This window comes from Gouania willdenowi, chromosome 8 (genome assembly GCF_900634775.1).
Source record: "Gouania willdenowi chromosome 8, fGouWil2.1, whole genome shotgun sequence".
Classification (NCBI taxonomy): Eukaryota; Metazoa; Chordata; class Actinopteri; order Blenniiformes; family Gobiesocidae; genus Gouania; species Gouania willdenowi.
Window position 1 is genome coordinate 12,424,869 of NC_041051.1, and position 14,821 is coordinate 12,439,689.

The 14,821-nt window shown below is 36.9% G+C and overlaps 3 protein-coding genes across 8 annotated transcripts in view; 2 read left to right on the forward strand and 1 right to left on the reverse strand.

Annotated features, from left to right (window-relative positions):
• Positions 1–1,142: 1,142 nt before the first annotated feature.
• nubp1 (nucleotide binding protein 1 (MinD homolog, E. coli)) lies at positions 1,143–9,414 on the forward strand. The gene is made up of 10 exons (XM_028456128.1): positions 1,143–1,205; positions 2,277–2,381; positions 2,616–2,749; positions 5,388–5,456; positions 5,618–5,650; positions 5,741–5,831; positions 5,915–6,069; positions 6,834–6,944; positions 7,104–7,290; positions 8,984–9,414. Exons 1-10 carry the CDS (start codon positions 1,175–1,177, stop codon positions 9,034–9,036), a joined length of 969 nt encoding a protein of 322 aa, XP_028311929.1. The 5' UTR covers positions 1,143–1,174; the 3' UTR covers positions 9,037–9,414.
• On the reverse strand, positions 9,239–11,338 carry dexi (Dexi homolog (mouse)). 2 transcript variants are annotated; one of them, XM_028456130.1, is made up of 2 exons: positions 10,495–11,338; positions 9,239–10,411 (listed from the first exon to the last, which is right to left on the reverse strand). In XM_028456130.1, the coding sequence occupies exon 1, from the start codon at positions 10,849–10,851 to the stop codon at positions 10,582–10,584; it is 270 nt and encodes an 89-aa protein (XP_028311931.1). In that variant the 5' UTR covers positions 10,852–11,338; the 3' UTR covers positions 9,239–10,411; positions 10,495–10,581. The 2 variants fall into 2 exon arrangements, with proteins under 2 accessions (XP_028311931.1, XP_028311930.1); XM_028456129.1 differs by having other exon boundaries at positions 10,491–11,338.
• Positions 11,339–11,715: 377 nt separating this feature from the next.
• Positions 11,716–14,821, forward strand: part of clec16a (C-type lectin domain containing 16A) — a 35,547-nt gene continuing 32,441 nt past the window's right edge. For all 5 annotated transcript variants that reach the window (XM_028454719.1, XM_028454722.1, XM_028454721.1 and 2 more), the window contains exons 1-2: positions 11,716–11,929; positions 13,638–13,766. In XM_028454719.1, the coding sequence (XP_028310520.1) occupies positions 11,856–11,929; positions 13,638–13,766 (203 nt within the window). In that variant the 5' untranslated portion in view covers positions 11,716–11,855. The remainder of the gene's footprint in view (positions 11,930–13,637; positions 13,767–14,821) is intronic.

The following is a 14,821-nucleotide window of genomic DNA, read 5'->3' on the forward strand; positions in this document are numbered from 1 at the left end:
TCAACTGTGTTATTTCACTTTCTTTAATGCAGGCTGAGCCGTTTGATACACAGTTTAGTTTGTTTATTTTGTAAATGTTTTTTTTACTTAAACGGTGTTTTAGTTTATCGACAAAACATCTATTATCTTTATATTCTGTTCATAAAAACAGCACAAAGATCAACACTTTGGCTGAGTTTTCCTACTACATATCGAGGCCACACCCATCTATTTTCCATAAACGGCTGACTTCCTCTTTTCTCCTATCTTGTGTGTCTTCCCAGCTATGACATGCCTGCACACACCCTGGGTTAAGGTTTAAAACAAGTAATGGTTGTTCTTGGCTGGTGTAGGAAAACTTGTATGGGATGAATGGAGGTGTACATAATGTCACTTAAACATTATAGGTAAAAAAAAAACTTGTTAATAATGGCTTCCATGCACACTCTTTAACACACACACAGAGTTAACATTGTCATCTATGTCACAATATGTAGGAACAACCTCGGACTCACATGTGCGTACTTTCCTGTCACAGTGCTTCACTATTTATCTGATTACTTATTCAGACAAATAATGCTCTGTTGACTGCTCAACGCGTCCTGCATTTAAAGCTGGTCAAGAACTTTGCATTGAAAATACTTTTCACTAGTTTGTATGTTAAATATTGATAGTGTAAATACTAGTTTGGCACATGACTAAAAAAAAATACAATCCGTTCCAAATGTACCCATTGAGAAAAGTGTATACTTTAAAAAATGTAATTAAATCAAACATGTATGGTATTGTACAAAAATCTTGGGATCTTAATTTATATTTTTTTTTTTCTTATCAATACCAAACAGGACTAATTAAGGTCAATTAAATGTCGAATTGTCAATACTAAAAAGATGTTGGCAAATATAACATGTTCTTGATGGTGTTTCACTTTTGATGTACTTTAATACTGATTTCCCCGATACAATTAGAAAATTAAAAGTTATACTTTTACTTAACTATTATCTTAACTATTTATTTATTTATTTATTTATTTATTTATTTATTTATTTATTTATTTATTTATTTATTTATTTATTTATTTATTTATTTATTTATTCATTTATTTATTTTTGCTATTTTGGTATTTGGTATTTTGCTTAGTCCGTCCCGGAACCTTTGTAGAGGAAGGTTTTCACTGTAGGACAACAGTTTAAAGATGGCGGACGTACCGACGGATGCTCCGGAACGTGAGTGTAAAACTCTCGTTTTTGGTTATTCTTTTAATAATTATACCTTCTAAGTGTGGTAGGAATACATTTATGTAATCAACATTAGGAATTGGTTTTATAGAATATGATATTTTCTTGCGTCGCTGCTAACATTGAATTTGCTATCTGTTGGTTTTATAGCTTGGTCATCATTTGTAAACACACTCGTTTAAAAAATGGTCTCGACCAGAACAGGACACTTAATGTTAATGTTTTTTTTTTGTTTTAATTTTTTTTTATATAGCCATTTAATGTTGCATATAAGACATGTACTTTAATTGACATAATTACATCCAAGCAGTGAGGATAATTTAACATTAAATTAATCGTTCCTGCTCGCAATGCAGGCAGAAAATTGTCATTATTTGAAGAAAAAAAACCACCAGATAAACTAAAGAAAGTGTCTGGAGGTACGTTAAACGTAGCCATAGTCCTTGGGACCAAAGCTACGTTTCCGGAGCTTCTCTACGTAAGCGCAATGTGCCTGTGTAATGACTGTGCCAGGGTAGTCGAGTGGTCTCAGGCGCTCAACTCAGACCAACGTGGGTTCGAATCCCACATTTGGCCTTTTTTGTTTATTTTATTTTATTTTTTAACATATTTAACACGGCAAATTCAACTTTTAAAAATACATATCCGACAAAAATAAAAATGTTAGGGTTAGGGATGGAGTTACAGTTAGGGTTAGGGCTAAAATAAAAGGGTTAGTGGGGTAGCTACAAATAAATATGAGCTACGCGGAACTTTAATTCACGTGGTGCACCTATCACGTGACCTAAACTGGCCAATGAGGGGTGCTGCGTATCCATAGAGTGGCAGTCTACAGATACGTTTAACGTACCCGTAGCCACGGCCTAAACGAAACACCCTGAAAACCGCATCATCATAAGAGTTTCCAAGATTTTTATTTACTAAAATTTTCTTACTAACTACTTCATAAAGAAGTGTAGAACTTATCTATGTAATAAGTTATCACTGGTTGCACATAGGGCTTTTTATTACAAGATATAGCAAGAAATCAGCTCTCTGAGTCCTGTGTCATTCCTACAGATTGTCCAGGTACACAGAGTGAACAAGCAGGAAAGTCTTCGTCATGTGAGGGCTGTCCCAACCAGAAGCTGTGTGCTTCAGGTGCTACAAAGGCCGCTGATCCTGGTAAGGCCACATCTATAGAACCGTCTCTTGTGCCGTTACATCATAAACAAACTTTTTAGAAGGGAATAACAGCTGTGAGTATGTGTGATGACAGGTATAAATATTTGCAAGTTAGATAATCACCAAGTTGTGTTGTGTTTGCTCATATTATCTAGCAAAAGATACTGATTTAACATTGTTGTTGTTTAGTATCCCAGACATGATAAAAAACCCTTGTTTTCTGTTTGACCTCAGCAATCGCAGAAATTGGTGAAAAACTATCAACAGTAAAACACAAGATCCTCGTGCTTTCTGGAAAAGGAGGCGTAGGAAAGAGCACCTTTAGTGCACACCTGGCCCACGCACTGGCAAGTGATGCAACAAAAGAGGTAAAGTTAGAAATAAGAGGCAATGGCTGTGTTCAAAATGTCACACTAACATACTACTCGTACTAAGTCTACTAAAATTACGTTCACATTAGATAGTATTAAAATAAATAATATATATACTATATAGGGATATTTTTGAAGTATGCACAGTGGGCAAACTACTCATATTCAACCACCCCATGATGCATTGCGAGCAGAATGTAAAATCATCCTGGGACCAGCTTCAAGCTAAAATTCAAACATCGCCATTTCAAAACAAAAGCATCTCTTCTTGTCTTCACCATTATTTTACACTTTTGGAAATAGGGCTCTTGTTTTGAAGTTTTTGGGTTTTTTTGTTGTCGATATCAAGTGCAATCTTTTTGCGACAGCAATGCATGTTTTATTATTGTAATTACAAAAATTATTTATTATATTGCATAATTGTGACTATCAGCAACCTTCTCTAAGGAACGATTACACTTAGGTGAGGGGGAAGGGAAGAGGGAGTCAGGGTAGTACAATGGAAGGGGTGGGGGAGAGTTTTGTTCTGAAGTTAACTGGAACTTTAGTCAGTAGCACAATAGTCTCAAAAAATCTCTGAAATGTCGAAATGAAATGTGTTTCCATGAGTTGTATAGATCAAATGACCACATGTTGATATTCTACTTGGTCACTTTCTCACTTAAATAGTGGGTATTGTGTTTTTTTCAGGTACATGGTCGCATATGCGACTATATTTTCAGTGTGTGCGAGTGAAAAACTTATCTGGTCACATCCGTGCGAGTGCGTATGGATAACTTTATTTTGGACGGAGCGGCTGAGCGCCTCATTACGTCCCACAGAGTGCACTTCTCTCTCTCTCTTTCGCTCCGCGCTGCGGGTGAGGAGACGGTGCACGCTCACACATCTTGGTTGCGGGTAATGCAACGGTGGATGCACCAAGTATAAACACCAATGCGTTCCTTTGGAGTGCATGCGGTCCGCGAACGGGGCCAAGCATAACGAGCCCTTCACTGAGTCCGCGCTCACATTGAGAGCAGCAGTAAAAAGGAAGAACGAGTCGAGCGCAGCGATAGTGCGTACACGCTCATCAGAATCAGCATGGAGGGACCAGAACTGATGGACTATGATGCCAGGCCAGATGTTCAGCTGTGGTTCTCTCAGAGCAGGGGTCTGCAACCTGCGGTTCTGGAGCCTAATGTGACCCTTTGACTCTTTTGCAATGGCTCCCTATAGCTTTTTAAAAAAAAAAACTATTGAAATAAAGTTGTTTTTACAGAGGCTATTAATGATTAATGACAAATAAAATCAAGATATAACAATTTGTTACCTAAAATAAATCACATTGTGCAATAACTCAGCACCTTCCTACTTCACCTCCTGCAACATCTACAGACCATCAACTTTCCTGCACCTGTGGCTAACCTTAAGTTTTAAATCCCTGGTAAGATAACTAAACCAACAAAAACACTATTGTGGAAGAAAATAGAAATTTTAATTGTGTGGGAACAGATTAATTTAACCACCAATGTGCTGGTTAAATATGCATGCTTTATGTGTGGCAAGAAATGAGCAATTAGCATGTGTTGATCACATGATCTTGTGTTATCAAATATAAGTTACTTTTTGTAGCCTTTCAAATACATTAACTAAAATAAATATTCTTTATATAACGTTGTGTTCATGTAAACTGAGATGTGTAAAAATTTGAAGATGCAAGATACTGTTTTATTTCTTGATGTCAATTTTTTTTTATTTTAAACTGTTTTTAAGTTGCCATTTACGTGATTATTATAAATCAAATTAAATCAAACATTCTTCTATATAATTTTATCTGTATAGAATTTAATACACTGTATTGTCTTCATTGAGAAGGTATTTTTTCGGCTCCAGGAGGACTTTAATCCAGGTGAGATGAGGTTAAATGGTTCCTTGTAGAGTAAAGGTTGCAGACCCCTGACCAGGAGAAGAGGGTTAGGAGACCCCACTATAAGAGCTGGACCCTCTGAATTTAATTCCATGGGGTGAAGCAATGCAGATGCTAAGTTATGCTACTGTTAAGTTAATTCAAGTACAGCCTTTCTGCAAAATAAAAAAAACAGAATACATGTAACCTGTCTTTATGCTTTGCTCTTGTTTAAAAAAAATTGTTATTCTTCTTTTGAAATTAAATAAAATGGTGTGAATGCAGCATAAAACCTGCTCCACTCCTTGTGCACCTTTCCATAACTGCCACTAGAGGTCACTGTCGACATGGGTAAACTCAGGACCGGGTCTGCAAAATAAATACTAAGTTCCTGCTTCATAATATCTAATCTAGTTTCAGTATCTTGATAGAAGTTTTGTCTAATAAGACTTTGTATGACAATGACTTTATTATTTTTGTTCCAATGTCAATTTCAAGCCTTTTTAATCAGTTATATTTTAATTCATAGTAAAATCAAATGATATAATTCCAGATTTCATTGTACAGTGTATATATATATATATATAGGGTAATAGAATGAAAACTCCTACTATACCTGCTTACATACCCTTTGTGTGTTCTTTTAAAAATGACAGGTTGTTTTTATTTGCAGCAGTGGACTGTAAATCATTTGCCTGCCACTCCAACATTATGAAATAATGGAATTGTAGCTTTTTTGCCTTTTTCAAGGTTGCCCTACTGGATGTAGACATCTGTGGTCCGTCCATTCCTCGAATAATGGGATTAGAGGGTGAACAGGTATGTTTAGTTCGTTTTTAACAGCAAGTTGTCCATAAGCATGCAGAAACCTGTATATATGTAACAAAAATTGGATTTTCTGTTGCAGTATCTGAACAATAAACAACTGTTTGTGGCCATGATGTTAACTTTATGTGTTCTGTTTTGTTTCATGTGTTTAGGTTCATCAAAGTGGATCAGGCTGGTCTCCTGTGGTCAGTAGCACTAACAATGTGTCCTTCATCATTCTTGGCTTTTCCAAAACTCTTAGAAATATCTCAACTTTAACTGTTAATATGTTTCAGTACGTTGACGACAACCTGGCAGTCATGTCCATTGGTTTCCTGCTCAGTAGCCCCGATGATGCTGTGATCTGGAGAGGACCCAAGAAGAATGGTGTGTTCTAATGTGTGAGGTGGTATTTTTCATCCTTTGTTTTTGCTTTAACCATGTGTGTGTGTGATAATCGTCTCCTCCAGGGATGATCAAGCAGTTTTTGAGGGACGTTGACTGGGGAGAATTGGATTACCTTGTAGTGGACACCCCACCGGGCACCTCAGACGAACACTTATCAATCGTCCAATATCTAAGCTCCACCCACGTTGATGGGGCCGTCATCATCACTACACCACAGGTGCAAACACAATCACTAAAGACCTTAGACCAAAGCGTTGCTAAATACGGGAAGAAATGGCAGGGGTCGGAATCTATCTATAACAGATGGAAAACTTTTATCACAGTGGGGGCCAAATAAATTTGAATGTCTGATCTAAGGACCACATTATTAAATTTTTTGTCAGCATTTAAAATAATGACCAATTGAAGCAATTATCGACTACAAGGAAAAATGAAGGGTTTGATTTGTTTTGTGCCATTTTGTGTGTTTTTTGAGTCAGTTTGCATATATTTGTTGTTGTTTTGTGTGATGTTTCAGATTTACTTTTGTGTATTTTTTTAGTTTGGGAGTCAATTTGTATATTTCTGTCATCCTTTTGTGTGGTTTGAAGTGTGTGTTTTTTTCCTGTTTTTGTTGCCATTTTGTGTATTATTGTCATCTTTTTGTATATTTTTTCTGTAATGTTGCATTTGTTTTTGGAGTCATCTTATTCACTTTTTGAGGCCGGACAAAATTAGATCAAGGGCTGCATATGGTCCCCAGGCCCCCAGTTGCCCATGTCTGACATATAATATATGTATAGAGAGATAGGCTTCTTAAATACAAAGCAGACACTAAATAGTCTGTGATTCTCTATGCATACTTTCTAAAGTTGGTGCATTTGTTATGAATCCAGTTTGACCAATTTTAGCCATAAGATAGGATGGCTATATCCAGATTGTTAATTGTTGGGATAAATGGGCATGTCCTACTGAGTGGGATTATTTATTTTCTTTCTTCAGGAAGTGTCATTGCAGGACGTGAGGAAGGAGATCAGGTTTTGTCAGAAAGTAAAGTTACCAATCATCGGAGTTGTGGAGAACATGAGTGGATTTGTGTGTCCTAAATGCCAGGTGACAAACACTCATGCACATGCTTCAAACAAACACAATCACTTCTCCTCAGTGAGAATTTAAGTATGATTTGTTGTGAATGTTTGCTTTAAATGAGGTCTGATTAGACACTAATCCCCAGGTATAGGTAGATAATGCCAATGACTTCTTCTCCTACAGAATACATCGCAGATCTTCCCTCCAACCACCGGGGGTGCTGAACAAATGTGTGCAGATCTGAATCTGCCTCTGTTAGGGAAAGTGCCTTTAGACCCGAGGATAGCCCGTAGCTGTGATGAGGGCAGGTCTTTTCTTGCTGAAGTGCCCGATTCTCCTGCTACGCAGATTTACCTGGACATTGTAAAAAGTAAGAATCTTATTAAACACACATCGTACTTTGTCTTTATATGAACTTACTCAGAATTATTCAGTGATGGAACCTGGAATGCTTCTCTTAACTCATTCAGTGCCAGCCATTTTCAGAATTTCTACCCCCCTTAGTGTCAGCCGTTTTAGAGCATTTTGACTGATTTTTAAAGACCCACAGAATATTTTGTACTATGACAATCTGAATTCTGACCAGATACTGAAAGATTAAAGTCTCTCATTTTATCAGAAAAACTATTTTTGTTTCTAGCTTGTTTTGTTCTTCTGTAATCAGCAGTTGAATAGAATCAAGTTTCACACAAATCGCCAGTTTGTGACAAAAAGCTGAGAAAAATGGCTTTTTCTGAAAAAATTTATTAGTGACTTTGAAGCAATTTTTTTTTGCTTTAGTGACACCTCAATATTGGTTTTCTTCTATAAAACTACAAAAACAACACTGAGACTGGACTTTTGGTGGCAAAATGATTATTATTTTGCTATCTGGGTCAGAATTGAATGGTTTCCTTACTGTATTTTGACATTCCTCCAAGTCCCCCCCATCGCCACACACGCAACTTCCTCCTCCTACCGGACATGCCAAGTGTCATCGCTTGCCCCATTTTTTTTTTATCGTTTTCTCTCACCATCGCAACACTCTCAATAGTCCACTTAGTTCCACACATGCTCTGGTCGAGTGTGAGCTGGTGGGAACTTCAGCATCCACTCTCGTAGCACCATTTTCTGTCTCGTAAACTTCTTTCCTCTCCCTCTGAGCTCTGCCCATCACAGGTGATCGCTCATCCAAAGGTGCTCTGCTGCCACCTACATGTCACCCATTATTTTGCTATTTGGCTCACGGTTGAATGTTTTGCTTACTGTATTTTGTATCTGTTCCCCCCCATCAATCACACAGGCGTAACTTCCTCTTCCTCCCGACACGCAGAGATGACCCGTTTAGCTCAGTTAGTTGATGGTTTTATCTCACGATCGCAACATTATATGGGATGGCAGTCACTCCAGTGGTATTCGTCATTGTGTCCTTGGGCAAGGCACTTCACCCACATTGCCTAGTATGAATGTGAGTGAAGTGTGTGTTTGTGTGTGTGTGAGTGTTGGTGGTGGTCGGAGGGGCCGATGGTTCACTTTGCCAGCCTCGCTTCCGTCAGTCTGCCCCAGGGCAGCTGTGGCTACAATAGTAGCTTACCACTGCTAAGTGTGGAGTGAAAGAGTAATCCCTTAATTCTGTAAAGCGACTTTGAGTGTCTAAAAAAGCGCCATATAAAATTGATGCATTATTATTATTATTATTATTATTATTATTAATAATCCACTCAGATCCACAGATGTTCTGTGTTAGTATGTGGTGCTGTGAGCTGATACTTCACAATATCACTCCTTAGCGCCATAATCTCACTCGTTCCTGCTTCTCCCTCCTTGGCTAATGGTAGCGTCATGCCTAATCAATCATCCAAAGGTGCTCTGTTGCCACCTTCAGGGCACCAATTGGTCACTACAATAACAGAGAAGCCTTATATTCACAGTAGAACTCCGTCACAGTGTATCCTAGCAACTTCCGTGAAAAAAACGCAATTGACGTAATATTACGTCTTTGGCACTGAGCGTTTGGATTTGAAATGATGTAATATTACGTCAATGGCACTGAATTTAATCTTAAAGTATGTCGTCTTCCACAGGCATCCAGGACTATTGCTCCAACCATGTGACCGATGAGCATAAAGCAACATGAACCATGACTGTCCAATAATCAGAACCTGAAGATGAGGATGTCTACATCTGAATGAATATTAAAACTTTTACAGATTTTAGTAAACTTTATTAGCATCATATGTGGTTTGGCAAGATTTGAAGAGAGCCTGATTCTAAAAAAGAAAAATGTGTATTATTGATAAACATGAAATTAGGGATAATTTGGATAAATGTTCCTTAAATGCAGCTTTTTAGTAAAGATCTAGATCAACCATGAAAGTACTACAGCCTAAATTTCTGTGATTAATGTATGCAATATATGTTGCTTGCTAATATTAAAGTTTATTTTTATCAGTGACTATTAAATACACAATAAATTGTATATTTGTATTGCTTTTGGGGGTTTTTTTCACACCCTGTGAACTCATTCCATTTTTATGTTGTTGCAAATCTGGTGATAAATACATTCACATTCTGAACAGAGATGCCTTAGCTTAACTGATTATGACCTTCAGAAGCTTCTGTAATGTTCCCAGTTTAAATATGTTTGTTATTAAACAAAAGACTGTTGAGTTATTTTTGTTCTCGGTTTCTGGTTAAAACATTTTTAATTCATTTTAAAATCAAGTGAAGAGAATGTAAAACATTTCATCTTTCCTGTCGCTCCATTCCACTTTAATATTTTAACCATGCACTTCAAGCATGGTTAAAATGCTTTGATACTGCAAATACAATGAATGTTCATGTCTCAGGCATTGTAAAAACATTCGCTGTGAAAGGAAAGAAAAACCATCTAATCTTTTAATTATTTTCTGAGATGTTCGACTTTTTCTTCTTATTCGTCAGAAACAGAATCAATGTGACTCCCAATACATTCTGCACTGAGTGAAAGCCTCTTAAATATAGTTAAACAGACGTTTTTTTTTATTTATTTATTTTTTTTAAATTTAATTATCATCTGTACACTCAATACAGATGTTAAACTAAGTAATATTATTCAGGAAGGGTGAATCTGCAAACCACTGTGGATTCTGCTTATTGAAATAATGGACATGTGACTGACTTAACATACAATTTGCCAGCCGTGAACATTTTTCACAGGTGTTGATACATCAAATATCACAGTTTATACATGTTTCAAGTCATTTCCTGCTAGTGTTACATGGTGGTTTTGTGCACATTCCAGTCATGCCTTTGGGAGAAAAGTGTCAACACTCATCCTGGGAAGTATTTTCTTTCTTCTTCTTCCTAGGAGAATAGTCTTCTCCACTCACAGTGTATTGTGTTCATTTTAGGCCATTTAAGTCCAAAGACGGGTAAAAGAAAAATGAAGCCATAGCAACACTTAAACTGCTGATGAACTTCTCATTAGACAGTCATCAATGAAATGGTCTGGGATCTTCTTCCCCTGATACCTGAGGAGAAAAACACGTGTCAACACATTCACAACAACAACAAAAACTACTTAATTTAGCATATTTGTGGTGTACTGACCAACCATTGTGGCATATTTGTTGTAGATTCCATAGCCACATCCTGACTCTAACTCTTAGTAGTAGTGTGTGCACAGTGTGAGTTCTTCCTATCACTCCAGGTATCCCTCAAATACATCCATATCTGTGTCCGTATCATAGGGGACTGATGTCGGGTCAGACAGAACCCCAAGGTCCACCAGTGCCTGGTCCATGTCCTCGGGTAGGAACACTATCCCCACATTCAGGACTATGTACTCCATCAGAAAGGCATAGTAGAGGATCAGGACGTTCACAAAGAACAAGCCCAGATAAAACATATATGGTAGCTTGTCCAGTAGCGATTCAACTGAATCTAGTTGGGCATGAATTGGGTTTGTCATAGAAAAGAAAGACAGGGTTAGGGTCCTTGGTCCAGAATGTTGGTTCTTTACAGATCCCTTGAAGTCTGTGCGGGTGAGGGAACAGGAACGTCCATTTCAAGTTCAAGCCAAAGTCCCAGAAATGAAATTATCTGTAAGGTCCTGGGGAATACGGCACGAATGCAGCTTGACTCGGCCGCATAGCTAATAATAACCGAGCAACAGTATTAAAATGCCATGTTAGCAGGCTCGACGCATTGTTGACATTGACTCCTCGGAGTTTGCAGAATTTACACCATGTCAGCTGGCTAGAGCTAAAAACAGTAGCATACCATATTAGTGCGGACAAACGACACACATCTGCGCAAGCAAACGACTGGAGGTTCTCATTCGTAATTGAAAAAAAACGGGCCACATTTGTAAGAAAAAAAATACTGCATATACGAAGGAGTTTTGTGTTAGCTTGTTGAAGGGAACATCTTACATTCCTGCCACTGCATCAGAACAGTCCTACACAAAGTGACACATGAAACCTCGGACTGTGATTGGCCCGCCATCTGGAAGACTCACTGTGATTGGTTCGTTAGCTGTCAATTAGTGTCGCTGTTGTTTAACGTCGCTTACTTTACTCGTCTTTGCTGACGTATGGTTTAGTTGTAGTTTACTCTACTAACATTCTACATACCTGTAAAGTATGCAGTAAATATACTCAATATATTTACAACCTCAATGTTAAGTTACGGAAGTTAAAAGTGTGTAAATTATTATTTAAGGAGTAAAAAAAATGCTTTCAACATGCAGAAATAAAGCTGTTATATCGCAGTAGAACTACAATTCCCAGACAAGCCTTTTACAGACAATGTTACGCAATGATCGCTCAGCTCTGTCATCACCGCCTATCACCCTCTGTTTGCTAAGTGGCTAGCTCTACGGGGGAATGTGAATGTAATGGAAAGATGCGTATGCTGACCATATAACTATAAAACACCTCTGCTTTAACAGCAGCTCCACCGTAACCTGCAACTATGTTCGGTCGTTCTCGGAGCTGGGTCGGGGGCCAGGGGAGGTCGAAAAACATCCACTCCTTGGACCATTTGAAGTGAGTTGTTAGCAATAGATAAGCTACTTCTAGCCACAATAGTCACCGGTTGATAACATCAGTCAATGTTAGTTTTAAAGTAATGACGATGGCCAATTAATACCCATATGGGTCGTATTGTAAACTGTTTTTCACACTCACTTGAAGATAAAACATCGCTTAACATTCTGAGCGAGCTGTTTAGCAATTAGATGCCAAACATGCTCACAGAACAGCTGTAAACTTCTAGTTACTGCATCTGATTGACCACATGTATAATACAGCTGTACAATATAAAGTAGAACTGAACTAACTAACAATATAATTTAAAGTACAGCATTGAAGGGTAAACAAAAATAAGTATATTGCACGTTACTTTGCTTTATTCCTTTTCTTTGTTGTGTATATATATATGCATGTACTATAAATCGCAATTAGTCTATACTAATTGAGATTTCTGTTGATTCATAGTATGTAGAATTAAATTTGAGATACTAAAGCGTTTAAGTGTAATTATGTTATTTTGTGGTTAAATAAAAAAGTTAAAGCAATAATTCAGGGTGCTGAATGTGTTGTTTTTAAAAAACAGAATAAAAATACCAATATTGGTAATCCTTGTCCCACTTATTTATGTTTCATAGAGGAGATTATTTGAATCGGTTTACAGTAGAGGTCGACCGATATATGGACTTTTTTCAATATCGATCATCTGCCGATTATTCTTTTTTATAATTTTTTATAGGGGGAAAAATAACATAAAAATTAGCCATTCTGATGTATAAATATACCAAGAAAAAAAATAAAATAAAAATAACTAATAATAGTTATAGTATGTGCATGGGAGAGGTAGAAGTCAATAGGCTTACAAATTTAAAAAAAGATATAATAGGATAAGGATATAATATAATAGTGCCTGATCAAATAACCTTATCCTATTATGTCCTTAATAGGGGAAGGATTCTTGTTTTACTTGGTTGGGTATGAGTATATTAAATATTTAATTTAATTTCTAATATATACTGCTATACCAGACAATATACAAAACTGGGCTCAAGATAACGATATGGGACAGTATTTTTGGAAAGAAAAAAACTTTTGTCTTTTTTTTTTTTAATTCAGTTTGGAAAATAACCATGCATTTATTTGACTAACTCTGGGCATACTTACATATAATCTGGATATGACCTTTTCAACTCAAGTGAGTATAATATAAAAAAAAAAACCCATACATGAGACCAATATTTTTATAATTAAATTTAAAAAAAAAAAGTGTAAATAATCCAGCAAGTTAATTTTCTCTTTTTTGAAAGAATATGTTAAGATTTAATTTATTCAGACAACATTTTTTCAGGAAATTTGATAATTGAAACCATAAAATATTATTATAAAAAGTGTCACCCTGCAAATATCACAATACCACTTATATCATCGAAAATATATCTTGTGCCGTTAAAATAGTTTATCCCACTCTTATATATATTAAGATAAGATATTAAGGCTGTCCAGAGTTCCTCACTGTCCGATCGCGATCACATCATGGTTTCACATGGTTTTTTTCAGTAAAACCTCACCATTGTTTTGTTACACAGGATTAAAGTCCTATTTTGAACTCCAAAGTTTGTTTTAATCAATCAGTTTAGGTGTAATATAATTGAGTTTTTTTTACACCACTTGTTGCCACTGTTTTCAGCGATTGATCTGACAGTTTTTCCCCTCTCATGTGTTCCAGGTACATGTACCATGTTCTGACCAAAAACACAACAGTGACAGACTCCAACCGAAACCTTCTGGTGGAAACCATTCGGTCTATCACAGAGATCCTGATCTGGGGAGACCAGAATGACAGCTCTGTGTTTGAGTAAGTCCTACTTTATGCCTGTAATAAATATTCATTAGCTGAAGGTGCAAGAAATGTGAAATACAGTGAAGTGTGTGAACTTAAGAGATATTTCATCATCATGTTATTATTTGATACCTAAAATTAGCCCCGCATGTTTCTTGCAATAAAACAATAATCAAGTGCAAATAGTCATTATACGATATAGTAGCTTAAAGCTGCAATATGTAAGTTTTTTTTTTTTTTTTTTTGGTTTTTTTTTTGTTTGAAATCCAAAATCATCTTATTATATTGTATTGCGTGTTATAATCCAACGTGTTCTGAGTGGACAGTGAATCTCTTCTCCTGGCTGTAAATGAGCTTTAGAAATACAGGAGCGTAACACTGGACTTCAGCCAATCAGAGATCTTTCTATCAACAGGGCGATCCCATGAGCTGTTTTAAGCATTACTATTGGCTGCTCAACATGCACCTCAAAAGTCAATGCGCATTCCCGACCTGAGAATAGGAACAGTCCCATGGCTTTATATTCAAGGTGAAGTCTTTCGGCACAGCGGTTACACTGCAAAGCAAGAGGAAAAAGGATGACAGAGGAGGAGAAGCAACAGAATAAAGGCACAAACATGCTCAGGAGGAACAGAGTTCGTGGCGGTTCCTCTGACTTGGTGTGTGTACGGCAGGCTGTGCGCAATCCGCTTTCAGTGTGTGTGCTGTCTGCCCCGTGTCAGAGAGAGACAGTGATAATAGATGGGTTAAATAGCTTGTAAAACTAAGAGCAACATTATATAAGGTGGAGACAGAGAGTTCCACAGTTATGCGCTTGCACGCATGCATTCCCAAGAAGAACGGTGAGTTTTTCAAGAGGGGAGGGGGGAGCGTGCAGCGTCTCATGACTCTACATATTGCAACTTTAAGAAGTATGTTTTAAAGTAAATATTAATAAAATCCTAAAGGCTTCAGTAGTTCATGAATGCTTTCTAGAATTAGGAAGTTTCAGCATGGATTTTATGTTGGTTCCTGAGCTAGAATTATATCATTGCCTTCATTTCTTGTATATATGATTGTTTTTTTAACTT